The 17,275-nt window shown below is 43.7% G+C and overlaps 1 protein-coding gene across 2 annotated transcripts in view; it reads left to right on the forward strand.

The window, feature by feature from the left end:
* The window catches only part of FAM114A2 (family with sequence similarity 114 member A2), a 219,970-nt gene that overhangs the window by 95,734 nt on the left and 106,961 nt on the right, over positions 1-17,275 (forward strand). For both annotated transcript variants that reach the window (XM_086931257.1, XM_086931256.1), the window contains exon 7: positions 6,498-6,632. In XM_086931257.1, coding sequence (XP_086787383.1) covers positions 6,498-6,632 — 135 coding nt within the window. The remainder of the gene's footprint in view (positions 1-6,497; positions 6,633-17,275) is intronic.

The following is a 17,275-nucleotide window of genomic DNA, read 5'->3' on the forward strand; positions in this document are numbered from 1 at the left end:
GATGATGGCCTACTAGTTCTTATAAAGAAAACATAAAACCCATAGGTGTACCACACATCATTGTTGGGTGAAATTCTAAAATCTGAACTATATTTGAAAATAAAACTAAAATAAATGTGAGATCTAACAAATAGTGCCATGCACAGACCATTAGAAATAGAATGTGCTTTGCATTGGAGTAATGACTCATTCAGATATGTATTCATAAAAATAAGCTATTATAGGACTAAATTATGGTTCTGAAATGAATACCCAAATTGAGTGGTGGGTCTGCCTTCTCCTATCCATAGCAGGCAGGATATTGTTAATTAAAATTATCATCCTCCCTCAACTCCTGTACATATTTACAAACATACTCATTTTGCTGACTCAGGAATACCATAGTACATTAAGCACAGCATTAAATGGGCTGATCTGTGCTAGTAAACAAGTCAGATTAGGATGAGAAATAATATTTCTTCCCTTTGAAGATCATGATTTTTCCATATCATACCCGCATAAATATTATTTGGTAGTTCTGGCATAGTCTGCCCAATACTGGTATCTTCCACACACAATAGCACAAATAAACCTTGCCTATGTGAAACTCTGTGTCCAGCCAAAACCTGTCTACTGAAGTTCATGTCTCACTATTGAGGTCGACTGTGGCCGATGAGGCACATAGCAGTAGAGTTAACTATTAGCCTCAGGGCTTACCGTGACCTACTTGCCAAACAAAAAATATTTGGATAAAGGACATATGCAATGCGTATCTATGTACATAATCTGAAATGAAAATTCAAGTGCTTACATGATACATCTGCTAGAAAAAGTTAACATTGATGGTTAGGTGTGTAGGTCGGGTCTGCTTCCTATGGTTACCCCCACTTTTTGCTGTGATTCTCTGCAAAAAGTCCTAGCTGTTCTCTCTCTAAATTGATACCATGTACTTTCAGTACATTCCAGATTGGTTACTGGGTCACCCTTGTGAGCCCCTGTATAGTGTACCCTAGGTAACCAGGGCATAGGTGCACCCTAGGCCTACCAGGGGCTGCAGCAGGTATTGTGCCACCCCTGATTAGCCTTCCAAACTGACACCACAGGTCTGTTCTTACAGCCTGGGTTCCTAGTCTGTTGGCTAGTGAGCCCCCAGGGCTTTGCTTTCCTGGTTGCTCCAGGCTTGCTCCAGCTTCCCTGTAAAGGAGAAGCGCCCCAGATCTTGCTGGTCTGCACCGAAACCAATCTTGACATCTTGCATGGATTGCGTTTGCCAAGGCTTGTTGGGTCCAATCCGGATACAGACACTGCAGTCAACTAGATCCTTTGTGGGACCCTTGGATCCACCTGGACACTTTTCCTCTGGTCGCCTGCAGCCCTTCTTCGCAGCTCTCCATTGGAATCGACGACGAAACCCGACACGAAAAGACACCTATGCACCCGGCTTCCCTGGGTAAGGTAACACGAGTACTCCGGTGCTCCAGTGGGTATTGACTCTCCAAGTGTCCTAGTCTAAAAGGGTTCCATCGCAGTTCACCTCCTTGTACCCGTTATCTTTAGAATTGTAACTTGTTCGTTCTCAATAGGAAGTCAATGGTAAGCCCCGGCTGTGTTTACACACTGCACGCGTCTCCCGTGGGCCTCCTACATCCTAACCCTTGGTGGTTCCTAGAAGCCCCAGCGATTCCCCAGGCCCTAGGCCTGCTTTCTATTCCTCACGTGGTTCTTATACAACTATTTTAGTATATGGTTTGTGAGGCTCCTAGGGCAAAACTTATAATGTGCAACTTATCGTATGCTAATTACGTTTCTTGTATTGTACATTTACCTTTGACCTCATAAAGAGTCCAAAGGGGTTGTGTTTAGAATAAATACGTATATATATTTGATATATACCTTGTGTGGTGTGCTTTCATTTGGTAGTCAAGAGATTACAAATGGTAAAACAACTTGCTTAACTCGTCTCCCAAGTCTTAGCCTGAAGGCTGCTCTCCACAGCTACCACTAGGATAGCTTTCTATAAGGTTGACTTTATAACCTACCATCAATAAGGGTCTATTGGACTGGTGCAAGGTGCCCACAAGAATAGTGCACATCATATACCAGGCCAAATTCCCACAAGATGAGTTGAACATTCACAGCTTGGTGGTCATGATTTGGAATCATTGCAAGGTCAAATCAGCATTTCATGATATTACAGCTCAATATAAGTTGGGTGGGATGTAATTTGATATTAGTGACATCTGCTTTGTACAGCACTTGGAAATTACGTTGTATGAAGCGCTGTATGAAAACATCCTGCACACATGGCCCTGTGATAGTACAGAAAAACTTCGAAAAAGCAGTAACTATGGCTATGATTTAGACACAAGCTGCTTCACTTTAAATTTCTACCCAGGGTATACTAAAAACGTCATCAAAAAGAATATCAAGGTGTAACTTAAACGCTGAAACGTTTTCCAATCTGCTACTTGCCTCAACCGGACCTAAAGAGGTACTGTCACCGGTCTTAAGCTATCTAATGTGGATACAATAATTTAATGAACCTGTACATTTCCGGATTCTAATACTGATTCTATGCATTAAGATTGGTGGGAAGTCTGTGAATAGAAATAATGCTGTTCTGGCACTGGGATCAGCAGGAAAATATATATAATATGATATGAGTATAGAAAAGTGTACCAAATACAAATCTAATGCATAATTTTCATGTACAAGAAAACCACAAGTGGGTTCTGAACGATGAGGTACTAGAAGACTTCTTCGAGAGGTGGGGCACTCCAGACGTAGATCTGTTCGCCACTGCCGAAAACAAAAAATGCCGAGACTTCGCCTCCAGGTATTACCAACCGGGGACTCTGGGGAATGCGCTATGGATCAGCTGGTCGAACAGCTTCCTGTACACTTTTCCGCCCATTCCCCTGATTCCGGCGGTGCTCATCAAGCTGCCCCGGTCCAGAGCAAGGATGATCCTCATTGCTCCGGAGTGGCCCCAACAGTGGTGGTTTACGTATCTGCTCCACCGGTCTCTTCAGCCTCACCTACGACTGCCGTCTCGGACGGACCTTCTCACGAAGTTCGGGGGGCAGATGGTGCACCCCAACCTCTCATCGTTGAGTTTGGCGGCATGGCTCCTGAGATAGTGCAATATGGACACCTGAATCTGCCTCAGGATTGCATTAACATTCTCAAGGAGGCTAAGCGGCCTTCCACTAGGACGTCTTATGCCTACAAGTGGAAGAGGTTCTGCATCTGGTGTACTTCCAAGAACTATAATCCGACGACATGCAAGGAAGAGGTTGCCCTTCCAAATCTCCTGCATTTGGCTTAGTCTGGCCTTAATTTTCAATCTATTAAGGTTCACCTTGCAGCGTTTTTGCGTACAGGAAATGTCCTTCACAGATTTCCTTCTTCCAGGTCCCTGCCATTAAGGATTTTTTGGAAGGGTTGAAGAAAGTGTTTCCTCCTGTTAGGAGTCCATCGCCTTCCTGGGAGTTGAATGTGGTGCTGTCCAGATTGATGAAGGAACCTTTTGAACCCATTCATAAGGCTTCACTGCAGCACTTATCGTGAAAGGCGGCTTTCCTTGTGGCTATTACATCAGCCCGAAGGGTGAGTGAGATTCAGGCATTATGTTGTCATGAACCTTATACTGTTTTTCATGCTGCTAAGGTTGTGATGCGTACTCACCCTAAGTTCCTTCCTAAGGTGATCTCTGATTTTCATGTTAATCAGACTATGACTTTACCTACGTTTTTCCAGAATCCTTCCACTCCAGCGGAAAGGTCTCTTCATTCCCTGGATGTGAGAAGGGTATTGAAATTCTATCTGCATAAGACCATGGATATTCGTAGGTAAGACCAACTGTTTGTCATCTATGGGACTGTCAGGACTGGTCTTGCTACCTCTAAACAGTCCATCTCTAGATGTATTGTGTCCTTCATCCAGTTATGTTACCAGAAGGCTAATAAGACCTTAGGGGGTAAGCCTAAGGCTCATTCCACCAGGGGCAAAGCGGCTACAACGGCTTTGCTACGTAATGTTCCCATTGCAGAGATCTGCAGGGCTGCTACGTGGAAGTCGGTACATACCTTTGCTAAGCATTACTGTCTGGACTCTGATGCCAGAGCAGATGCTCCGGTTGTGCAGGCTTCGTTAAGAAATCTGTTTGCACAGTAGTGGTGTTATCTTTTTCTCCACCCCCGATTAGTTTGTTGGGATGGGCTTGCCATTCTATTCACTAGATTATGACTATACACAGAGATCCCCTACTACAGAAGGACTAGTTTCTTACCTGGAACTCCAGTTCTGTAGTAGGGGTACCTCTGTTATAGTCATAAGCGCCCGCCCTCCTCCCCGGTGGAGAAAAATGGTACTGTAATGTATGCTACAGGCTTTGCTTTATACACCTTCAAAAAGAACTGAAGGTGTTTGCTGTGCATCATGGGATACCGAGGGTCTCTGGAGAGTTCCTTAAAGGCACGGTATCCCTTTTCCAGACATATATTGGCAGCCTATGGGGGCTTGTCTGTCCATCCCTTCCTCTCTATCATTCCAAGGATTTTGTGAAGGGGAAGTTTCTCTATGGGTGAAACTTAGCAGACTGTGTTAAATGTGATATTGGTGGAATGTCCTTTGCATTTCGAGTTGAAGTACTGGACAGTGTAGCCTTGCAGATATAGGCTGCATTATTGTCATTAATTTTAAGTGTCTATGCAGGATTGCACAGAAGACAGCTTAAGAGATTATTTTTGATTCCACCGGGGTCCACGCACATAGGCGGGACTATTCACTAGATTATGACTATAACAGAGATCCCCCTACTACAGAACTGGAGTTACAGGTAAGAAACCACCCCTTACTTCTCTTGTTCCATCTTACCTGGGAAACAAATTGGTAATTTGCCTTGAAGAGTGAAACTCCCACAACTGAAGTTGATTTGTACTCATTTTTATCTTCTCTCCATATTTGCATGCCTCTCCATGTGAATATTTTTTTCAGTCAAAGTGTTAATTTCATTAATGAAAGACATACAAACACACACACACATGCACACAAACACACTATATATATATATATATATATATATATATATATATATATATATATATATATATATATATATATATATATAGAGAAGTGCCAAGCCCGGTTTGAAGTTGCACAGGTGTTTATCTCATTTTGCTCCAAACTTAACCCAATGCATTTCGGCTTGCGCCTTGTTCACAGGAGGGTGACATTAAAATCATGTGCAAGTGCTCAATCTCATATATAAAAGGGCGGGTCAAACATGAATAGTACCGCCCTCCATGTATTTTCCACTCCTTAAATACCCTCATCCATTTCAAGCAATGTATCATGTGATCAAGCCTCTGGCTAGAGGCGAAACGCGTTGTGCGGGCTTGCTGGGTTTCACTTTTTAAACTGAATTAAAATCACTGCACTTGAATTTTTGGGTCTGCCTTATTCGTTTTCTGGACAGTCTGGATTCGACTGTGGATGCTGTGAGAGCGGTATCGAGCGAAGTGAAAGTAATATATATATATATATATATATATATACACATACATATACATCAGCCAAAATTAAAACAACATTGACCTTTGAATTAAGGAGAGCACCTTTGTCACTTTGGGTGTAACAAAATAGAACTGCATGAGGTAGGGAGCTGGTAAAAAGGTTACGGTCTCTGATACCTATTAACTACAATAGGACTGGCGTGTACTTAAGGGCTGAAGTTTGACTTTTTCTTTCGTATATTTTCAGTGCATGTAAACGTATGAATGTTCTAAAAATATGGCATGGATTTAGTTATCCTTTAACTTTGTTGGACACCCCTGTTATTGGGTATTGACATAAGAATACAGATATTGTCTCCTATAGGCTGATGGAGTGGCAGCACCTTTTATAGAGAGGACAGGACCGTGTAGGGACAGGGATACTGAATGTTCCAGCTGTAGAATAAATGCATGGCTGTTCACTTATAAGACTGAATAGATTATGGGATTGGCACAAGGCTACAAAAGATGTCAACACCAGGGTTAGATATTATAGGGGGCTGGCACAGAAGACAGAAACTGTATTCTGTACGACTGGACAACACAGTAGTTTGTGAGAGGGATACAGAACCTTTTATAGCATCAGGTGGGTCAGAAGATTTTCACAGAAATATATGATGGGACGGGAATGGATGGTCCCAGAAATTGTCTCTAGTGTTAGCCAGTTTGATGTTTTTCACTAAGGGAGACAATAGGCTGTCTAGGTTATAGAGCCAACATCTCATCTCTAGCTGGATGATGAGGGGATTGCAATGTGGACACATACTTTCTCTCTTCTAGGACTGAATATGTTTGTGACTGGAAAGAAAGCTTCTTGCTTATAAGCTCACTGAGTGGAGATGATTTTTAAGGGAAATGCTCCCCGCTGGGTCCGATTCTAGGTATGACAAATCCAGAGAAACATTGAGAGTGTTGTGTACAGATAGCAGTGCAGATTTCTTGAACGTATGTCACTTCCTTTAGGGTAAGAGTGTCATCAGTGGAGGTTTGGATGCACTTGAATTTATTGGCAAGAAAACCATGGATGTTATCGCAGAGGGAGACCCTGGATTCAAGAAGACCAAAGGCCTGATGAACCGCAACTCCACCTTATCTCAGGTGAGATACCCACCCTCACATAGTCAATCTCTGTCTTAAGACTGTCGAGGTCATCTGCCTCATCCTTTCACCCTCCAACATATTGCTGTCCTTTTATTATAATAGCTTTTTGGATTGCACGTTTTTTTGTTCAAATGTGAACAATATGTAAATTGAGTAAAGGTTAAGTAAAGCAATGCGATATAAAATTCACGTACCATAATATGAATGTATAATATAATCCAGCACTGTGTTAGGAGAAAAGCCTAGTTAATGACAATTACCCAGTACATTGTGCTTTATAAAAGATCTCATCTATCCAGCATTGTGAATAATTAAGAGCAATCCAGCCGGAAATGCACAGAAGTATTGAACTCAAAGTTCTTACTAGTGACTCATTACTTCTGTGTCACCAATGACATTTCTGTACTGGAAATAAGATGCTGTGCACTGACTGACCTGTTTGCTTTAAATGTGAAGGACTACATATGGTATGTTTACATTGGCTCTTAGCCTTCTGCTTTCCTAAAAGTTCCTAAAATTTCAGGTTACATTTTTGTTTAACAAGCTTTAAGTGCTGAATCATAATACATCGATGTGTTGCAATACCACTGAGAGGCGAAGTTGTATATTGCCAAATACCAGAAGAAGATGCGGCCTTTGCGTAGTCACTGGCCGTTACTGCTCCACTTCCTGCTCAAAGTCCTCAGTTAAGTCCAAGTCCAAAGCCTAGCAAAAGAAACCAAAGCAATATGCAAGCCCAGCCCCCTATTCTGATTCCAAATGTAAGGAGTGAGGACATCAAGATATCAGTTGCACTCCATAGAAGTCACTGGCCATGGAGCTGATTTCTCATTTTTTGCTTAGGTACCCCAAGTTTCTTTTTTTAAAATTTCAAACCATTTTTATTGAGTTTCAAGAAATGAACAAATAACTAATAAAATAAGTACAAATCACGAGAAGTACATCATAAATAAATAACGGGAAACTACAAGTTACTCGAGTGCCTAGCCATGGTGGTCGCAGTGAGCCCGCAGTGACGAATAGCTGGGCAAACAAGCACCGTTTACATATGAGAGTTCAAAAACAGATACGATACGATATGTAGTACAGGTGTGTCAAGTAGGTACATTTTTCACAGTTGCGGAGGCATGAAATACAATGCAGAACAGGAGTATCCCACAAATGTAGCATACAATACTCATTACAGTCTGTGGACGTATGTTGATTTTCACGGGGGAACATATGAGAAGGATGAGGCATCAAGGTTCTTCCACAATTTCCTATGTGATTTACGCCATGGAGAGGTATGAAGTGCGACCTTATCTGCTCCTCTAAGGAAAGAAAGCCATTCCTGCCACAATCTAAAAGAAACTCCTTTGGAGTTTTTCCACTTACATAGTACAAACTTACAGGCTAAAGTGAGTTAGTGTCGAGGAGAAGCATTTATAAAACTTGGCATTAAACCCGTTGGGACCCGGAGCCTTCCCAATTTTGAGAGACTTAATTGAGCTTTCAATTTCACAGGTGGTGATTGGACTACTGATTTCAGTTTTTTCTCGATCTGAGAGGGCAGGAAGTGTGCATTTGTTTAGATCATCTTGTGTTTCAGTGCTGTCCAAATCCTGGTTCTTGCTATACAGAGTGCTAAAAAAATCCTTAAAAACTTCTGCAATCTTGTCAGGGTCAGAATGAGCTAAACCTTATTGGTCTACTAGGTTCTTAATCGTATTCTTCTGTAGTTTAAACTTTAGGTATAAAGCTAAGCTCTTTCCTGCATTGTTGGCCTCACAAAGCTTGATGCTTTTTTGTTTACTTATCCATATCACTGCTCTGTCACTAAGTATTTTATTATACTCGTATTTCTTTTTCACTACTTTGTTCAGGACTGAGGTGTTTCTTGATATTACATGTTTCCCTTCTAACATAGCAATCTCTTTTTCTAGTTTCTCAAGAGTGTTAATGGAGTCCCTGTTCATAGTGTTTCTAATTTTAATGATCCCTCCTCTGATGGTGCTCTTCAAAGCCTCCCATCGTGTGAGGTCCGATGTGTCCCCCTTTTTGTTAACCATAAGGTAATTCTGTATCGCGCTCTCAATGGTTTGTCTGTGGGAATCTTTTTCTAAAACTTCATTTTTAAGCCTCCAGAGAGGTTGTTTTCTAAAAGGCTTCGGTCAGATATAGATAAGCTGACGCATGAGTGGTCTGAGATCACTCTTGGTTCAATCGAGGTTTCTTCGATTCTTGCTGTGACATTGCGGGAAATAAGTAGGTAGTCAATGCGTGAGTAGGAGTTATGTGGGGACAAATAGAAGGTATATTCCCTTGCTGTGGGATTTTGTAGTCTCCAAGTGCCCATCACATTGAAACGTGTGCAGAGATTAATAAGGGCTGTGTGAGAGTTGTTGGTGCGAAAAGGGCAGCGTGAATCCATGTCTAATGCAGGGTCCAAGGTGAGATTAAAATCGCCCGCTAGTATGTGCATAGTAAGTGTCTGGGATGGTGTCAATTTGTTTGCTTAAATCATCCCAGAATCCAAACTCGTCCCTGTAGTAATGTAAAATTCCGTATTGTCTTTTGACAATTTTGTTGTAATCCACCTCCCTTTAGTGTCAGATGTGCTTGCCACCAAGTCGGTTTGATTTATTTGCTATTAGAGTCAGGACACCATTTTTCTTTCCTATTGCGTCTGAGGCAGCAACGTCGTTGTAAGATTTATTTCTAAGTGAATTAAATTGTTTTGAGTTGATTTTCATCTCATGGAGTAGGACGATATCACCCCTTTGTTTGTGAAGGAACTCAAGTATCTTCCTCCATTTAACAGGGTGGTTTAGGCCCTTAACGTTCAGTGAGACTATCTTGAGGTTATGGGCTATGACACCTGTGGAAATTTGTAACATCATAAGTGCGGTAACAACATTGTAAGTCGACCCCTAGCTCTGTAGTAATGTTTGCGCTGCTTACTCACTAAATGAAAATCGAGGTTGTAGCTCCATTTTGTGCATGCAATGAAGTTACTGGACATATTTGCTTGAAATTGATTAGCCATGTGTGCATGCCAAATATATGAGGCATAACACCTAAGGGGTGTAGGGTTATCGTTGTGAAACAATAGGTTCAAGACATGATATTTAAGTGGAGAGGCTTGTCACATACATAGGGTATACATATCAGTGTGGTTTCACATTTGTGTAAAAAGATATAGTGAGACATAGTAGCTAAGAGAATAGGCAAGTCACACAGGCATAGAGGCATGGAACATATTCAGTGTTTACCATTCAGTGAGGTGCACTGCACCGTTGTGTACCCCAAGTTTCTTAACCGTCATTAATCTTACAGCAGAATGACGCTTTCAAAGAGGTCATCTGCAAATTTTCAGTGTGCTTCTGTGTCCCTTGGAACTGCCAGGGCCTCCAGTTGGGTTGACTCCAATGGGTCCCTCCCTGGTGCCGTTACTGGGTCCGTACTAATTCCGGTACAGACTTCCACCCCAGTACCAAGACCCATGTTGGTTATTGCCACTCCGACACCAGTGCCAATGCCACCAGTGGATAATCCGGTGCCGACACTCATGTTGGATGCCGAACGATGTCATCTCCAGCGCAACCAATCCTTTTTTTTAATGTATAGGTTTTTATTGGCATTTGTACAATAAAAGAAATCAATAATGACAAACTGACAAAACATTACAGGGTGACGTACCAAATTATAAAGACTTTTGAGACCCTTCTACCTTATCCCAAATCCTTATTCCCCTTTCCTTGTGTATTATCAAAAATCATACATTGCAGGGCATAAGGGCAGATTGAACATACATTCAACATAACATTTATAACCGTTGTAGCTTTCATTAGTTCGCCCTTCTGTTGATACATGTATGTTCCCCTACCCTATTTCACAATCTGCCTCAGGGGCTTAGTGCATCTGGGGTGTCTAACAGTTCGGAGAGCATTGGCGCCCAAGCCTGCAGTCATTGGCAAGTTTGTTGTCCCTACATGTTTTACGCATATGACATTCCTCTGCATTTGCTCAATCTGATATAGCTCTCATACATTTTTCAATCGTCGGAGCGACTGGGGACATCCAATTAATGGCATTTTTGCATTTAGCCAGTATGAGCCCCAACATGTGGAATTTCCTACTTAGTTTCTTTTTTTTCAGCTCAATCAATGTTGTGCTGTGGGATTACAAATGTGCAACCTTTCATGCACCCTGATTCTTAACCTGTCCCTCAACCACATCACATCTTTCAGCAGAGACACAATTATATTTTTAGCTCTGATTCTGACCCTGTGCCAGAGCAGGGTGCACCATAGTTATTGATGATGACGGTGAGGGAAATGAATTGCTGCTTCTTCATTACACTGCTAATGCCTTGTACCTTTTCCTTCAAAATGCTGGTGTGCACAATACATCCCCTGAGACATAGCTTGACTCACCACATACACCTCCAGTGGAAGAAAGTGCTTCTTTTGCAGTGGGGGTTTGAAGGGCAACAAAGGTACTAGAATTACAGCTGCCCTCCATTTAGATTAAACCACACATTTTGACAAAAATTCTACAGCCTTGTTATGCAACATCTGAGACCTTGCTCCCATTTAAAGATGCCCTCACAGATTTTCTGATGCCATGTTCTTACCTGTCTGTTAGCAGGAAGGCGGCCATATGACATAGACCCTTTCCTGGTAAGTCAGATTTTCTTACCTCCCAGCCCACTCCAGATAGTCTCATTGTACAGGCATTGGCAAGTAAGGTACACCCTAACTAATTTCCGACCAATCCTCTGGGCAGGGATTCCAAAATGATTGATTCCTTTTTATAACCTATGTTTTCTCTACAAGCTTGGCAATTTGAACTTTTAATGCAGTCTGTCTATTGAGCTGATACACACATGCCCTTTGTTGCTCGGCCAGCAAGATCTTACCGGCAGACTCGGAGGATCTTAGGGCCTCACAGGTTCAGATGATACGTGATGGCAGAGTGTGCTGTCAAGTAAGTTATTCGAGCTAGTTTGGATACTGCCGACTCTGTTAACAGTGTGTTCCATGGGGCTGTAGACGCTTGTCAAACATTTCCACACCAGTTCTGGAAATTAGGGGTTATTCTAGATGGCTCTGCATATAGGCTGAGGCAGCCTTCCCATCCAGTGATGGAGCAGACAGCCCAGTGCTTTCGGTGCCCAAGTTGGCAGGCCAGCAGGGGCACCAGGATTTCAACTCCTTTTACCCTGCTAAGAGAATAATGGAATGGTGCACATATGGCAGTAGTATATTCACTACCGTCAAGTTAATGAGTCCGGCAAAATATCCACTTTTGTTATCAATTTTATTTAAATACTAAAGAGCATCATCCAGCCAACGCGTTTCTTTCAAATTGGTTGCTTGAACTTGATCAGGGCTAAATATCACTGATCCATAAATACGTTATCCAATGGCATACTAGGTCTCACACAACAAAAGTCCATGCATCCGAGACTTAGGATAAAGCCATGCAGCAAACTGTTGTGTTCATGAAGTGATGTTTTGCAAATGGCCACCTGATCATGCCACAGGTCTGATAGCCCAAACAAGATTTTCCTGTAGCAAGAGTCAATTGAGCAGTAGTACAGGAACCGTTTTCCCTGCTACAGTGGCCAACATACTTAGTGTGCCCTTGGCAGGACTTCCTCCTGGGTTGGCGATACATCATAGTTGACTGATGAGTTTTGGTAATTGTTCAAACACACTATTATTTTCCTCTCCTCCTGACACCATATTGCCACACCAGAACAAATTTCACCAGTGCATCTGTCCATCCTGCTACAGGAGGTACACTTGTCACTCAACATCAAACTCCCAGAAAAGACAGGGGCGGTTTTCCTTGCTATTCCTTCATGTTAAAAAAGGACGGGCGGGGTCTCATACTTATTTAGGACCTTCGAGTGCTGTATCCAGATAGCTGTGCAGAACTGTTGAATTTATCACTTCCATCAACGTAAGAGTGTCATCAGATGCACTTGAATTTATTGGCATGAAAACCATGGATGTTATAAATGCCTGATGAACCGCAACTCCACATTATCTCAGGTGAGATACCCACCATCACTTAGCTATTCTCCATCTAAAGACTGTCGAGGTCTTTGCCTCGTCCTTTCATCCAAATTCAGAATGCTCCCAGTGACTTGCATTCTATCTGCTCCGGACTCAGGAGACTGGATGGTGTCTTTGAACTTGCAGGCTACATATTTTCACACACCCATCCTGCACTTTCACAAGGGTTAGCTGTGGTTTAAGGTGAGCGAGGAACATTTTAAGCTTGCTGTGCACCCATTTGGCCTCACCACGGACTCTCGGGCATTCACAAGGTGATGATGGTGGTCACAACCCATCTTCGGAGGTCAGGAGTCCCCATATTCCCATATCTCGATATCTGGGTGCTGAACGCTGGCTCTCTGCAGTCAGTCATGGTCCGCTGCCAGACGACAGTGGAAATCCCAAGATCTATTTGATTTCCTATAAATAAGCTGAAGTCCCACCTAATTCCATCACAGAGGCTTCCATTCATTGAGGTGATTATGGACATTCTGAAGGTCATAGCATTTCCTCTGCATTAACAAGTCCTGGACATTCAGGCGATGATCCTGAGGTTTCAGGCTTTCTTCTGGATCCAAGTGATGGAGGCTTCAAAACCTTTTGGCCTCTGAGCCGTGGGCATCTCCTTTGTCAAGTACACCAGCTCGCATATGCAAGCTCTTCAGTGGAACCCAAAATCTGAGTGGGCCAAGCATCAAGGCTGCCTATCAGACACCATCCAGGTGTCTGATAGGCATCATCACTGATGGGTTGGGGAGTTCACTTGAAGGAGGTAGAGATTACAGGACTCCAGTCTCCAGTGAGGCCAACATCAGCCTGCTGGAATGATGGGCCATTTGTCTGGCCCTTAAGACCTTCCTACTGTCCATCAAGGGGAGGCGAAACAGGCGAAGTGGGATTCCTGGATCGTTTGGCAGAATGCTTTGCTTCTCTGGAGGTGGCTGTAGTAACAGGGCATGCTCCTTGTTCCCAACCACCTTGCAGGGTCTTTGAGTGGACGAACTGAGCAGAGATCATTTGGCAGATCACGGGTGGCATCTGTATGAGACCGAGTAGTTACTAAAAGGTATGGGGAAATAGACAAGTGGAAACATACTTAAATAAAAATAATAATAGACATATAATACAAACTCGAGCAATAAGTTCAATTAAAAAGACAGACCGGAAGACAATTTCTGATTCGATTACCTATTTCCCAGGAAATACATAATTGTTACCATAATATTCACATGAAGGAGATGTTATTGGGAACAAAACTTGGGCTCATATTGATAAGAGTCCTGATGATCCCACATTAATAATGGCCGATGACAATAATGACAGACCCATACAAATGAAATTAACATGTAATACATGGGCCGCATTTATGTAACTTTAAATGTGGTGCACTCATTCTTATATGCACTCTCAAGTGTCACGGCTGCCTGAGCATTGAGCACATTTATTTTACACCTTGCTGAAAATCTTTCTGGGAAAATCGTTTCCCTGAAGTTTTTATTTGATTTTGTATAATCAAATCCTTTCCTTTTGTTTTTAGTCTTTGAGAAATTATTACAGTGATTTATATTTCTCTGATCCCTCAAATCTCTAGTGACTTAAGTGTTTAAGCCCCTTCGCAATTGATGTATGTTGAGTGTCTTGGTTAGATGGAATAACTATGTAAAATTCTGTTGCGTTCCTGACACCTAACAACATTAATTTTAAGCTCATATAAAAACACAACACAACAAGGATGTCAAACTTTTTTACTCTGAGCCCCCTAAGCAAAATGTTTTGAGGTCGGGCCCCCCTCCAAAACTTGATGGCAAGGAATGGGGGAGTGGGAGGGACATGGCTGCGTGCAGGGAGCTGGGCTTATGGGATGATTTCAGGAATTCTTTTTCTATAGTTTATGAACCGCACCCAATATGAGACTTAAAACAGCAAATGCATCGAACAAAAACAGATAACCCAAACAAAACTGCTCCCCATAATTGGGGTGTTGTGAGCCCCTCACACTCTTTGACCTCAAGCAACTATACCTGCTGCACTAATGATAACTGCTGGCCTGAGTAGCAGGCGATCTCCTCTGCCTCTTTTACCCGGGCGCCTGCATGCTGCTCAAGGTCCGGCTCAGCCCCTACTTCGGCGGCCTCGACCCCTTCGGATGGCCGTAGCCCGCGAGCCTGCAGTGTAAGTGGCACCGGGCTTTGGGTTGTGTTTCTGCTGAGGGTGACGGGTAGATGTTTGTGAAGCGTGGCTCTCTGAGAGAGAGTGGGGGTTGGCAGAAGATGAGGTCTGCTAATGCCACCTGTGAGATGTGGGCAGGCATTAACACCCCTCTGCCCCGAGGCACTTCTGGGGACTTGATATTGGCTCCCTCCAGTGCACGGATGGAACACGGTTCAGTGTGCATTGGCAACCAACACTACGCCCCCTACCGGGTGACAGAAATGGACTTGGATATGTCTCTTTTGGACACTGAATCAAAGGGTGGGGCAAGCTCCCACCCTAGGGTAACACAAAAGGGCTGGGAATACTTCCTTTGGGAGCAGAAGTCATGTTCCGGGATGTTGCCCCTTCCACCCCATGCTGGCTGATATGTCCTACTACCTACTATGCCTTTGGGACATTGGAAACATAAGCTGTAGTAGTGCCCCCCTGCTGCTCCCAGGTGACAAGATGTGGGCTCAGGCTACTCTCTAGGTAAGGTGGGGTCATGCTCTGTGCTCTTGCCACCTCGCCAACCCACGCTAAGGATTTGAACTGGGATGACTCCATCTGGGAAGCTGGAGGTATGAGCTGGGGTATTGTACTGTATTTGGGCAAGTGTGTTGGCTGGCTCTAGCTACCACAGTGTGCTCTGGTCACTTGCCCCATGCTCATTTAAAAGTATTGCCTTTTAACCATACTATGTGCGCCCTGCACTCACTTTGAATGAAGGGGAATAAGAGGGCCTTAGAAATTGTGTTCAGAAATGCTTCTGCACATCTAACTTCGCCAAAGAGGTTTGTTTACATTTTAGTTTAATCAATATTTTAGTGTGAGGGGGTGTGAGGGTGAGGGTGAGTGAGGGTGTGAGGGTTAGGGGGTGTGAGCTTGACTGAGGGTGTGTGAGGGTGAGGGTGTGTGAGGGTGAGGGTGTGTGAGGGTGAGGGTGTGTGAGGGTGAGGGTGTGTGAGGGTGAGGGTGTGTGAGGGTGAGGGTGTGTGAGGGTGAGCGGGAGTGAGGGTGTGTGAGGGTCTGTGAGGGTGAGGGGGTGTGAGGGTGAGGGTGGGTGAGGGTGACGGTTGTGAGAGGGGTGAGGGTGTGAGGGTGAGAGGGTGTGTGAGGGTGAGAGGATGTGAGGGTAGCTGATGGTGAGGAAGTGTGAAGGTGACTGAGGGTTTGTGAGGGTGAGGGTAAGAGTGTGTGAGGGTGAGTGGGTGTGTGAGGGTGGGTGAGGAGGGTGAGTGAGGGGGTGTGAGGGTGAGCGAGGGGGGGTGAGGGTGAGGGTGAGGGTGACGGGGTGACAGGGTGTGTCAGGGTAAGGGTAAGGGTGTGTGAGGGTGAGAGGGTTGTGAGGGGGTGAGGGTGTGAGGATGAGTGAGGGTGTGTGAGGATGAGGGGGTGAAATGGCCTTGGTACTGTGTGAAGCAACATCTAGGTCCCTTTGGCTGTATGCCTGTATGAAAAAAATAACACCTCAAATGGCTGGGCTCCGCGGTTGCAATGGACTGTGCTTACGACACAATTCAACAAGCACTGCCAAAGGCAGAAGCTAAACGGCTGAGAGAGGGGCCACATCCTGCACAACAGGGCACTGAGCTGTGAAGAGGTACAGAATGAACTGTTGCACAGGGAAAAGGATCTTCATATAAAATCAACCCTATCACAACACCCAGTCGGAAAATAATGTCACACTCATGCAGCCTTCCTTACATTGCCATGACTATCGTACCAGCGGATAAAAAAGGCAACAGCAAATGGCTGAACCAAAAGCACACTCTCTCTGTACTGTGTGGTAAAATGGCATCTCTGATGAATAACTACAGCTGTCTGTCCGCAAGACCTAAAAACATTAAATTGCACAAGTCTGCAACACTGATTAAGAATTATATTCTCAGACTGCCTTGTGATGCTAAAAAGAAAGAAACTGAACGTTGTTATCAGGTAATTCGTCCCAGTCATCGATTTCAAACAAATTAAATGTCTGTTTTGAATAGGTTCGTTTTGGAAAGCGCACACTCACTAGATTCCCCAGTGACGCATGAAAACGTCCTACACATGTGTTCCAAGCACCTCCCAAACTCCAGTTTTACGTTAACGGCTGCATTAGTCCAGGGCAACACATATCCGTGACGAACACCACACTGCCAAGTCACCCAACCGGAGGGCGAACTGGGCTGGGCGTCATGCTCTCTGCAAAGCAACTCACATGACACCAAACCAAAATAAAACAGCAACAAGAAAATGAAAAAAAAAAATGGAAGGCAAACGGTAATCCCTACAAAACAAACAGATGATGACAAGAAGTAAACTAATGGAAAGAATGGCTAGGAAACCAAATTCGTATGTGTCAATAGCCACTGCTAGTTAAAAAAAAAAAGGAGACACAGCCTGGCGGCCGTGAAA

The sequence above is a fragment of the Lissotriton vulgaris genome, chromosome 7 (genome assembly GCF_964263255.1).
Source record: "Lissotriton vulgaris chromosome 7, aLisVul1.2, whole genome shotgun sequence".
Lineage (NCBI taxonomy): Eukaryota > Metazoa > Chordata > Amphibia > Caudata > Salamandridae > Lissotriton > Lissotriton vulgaris.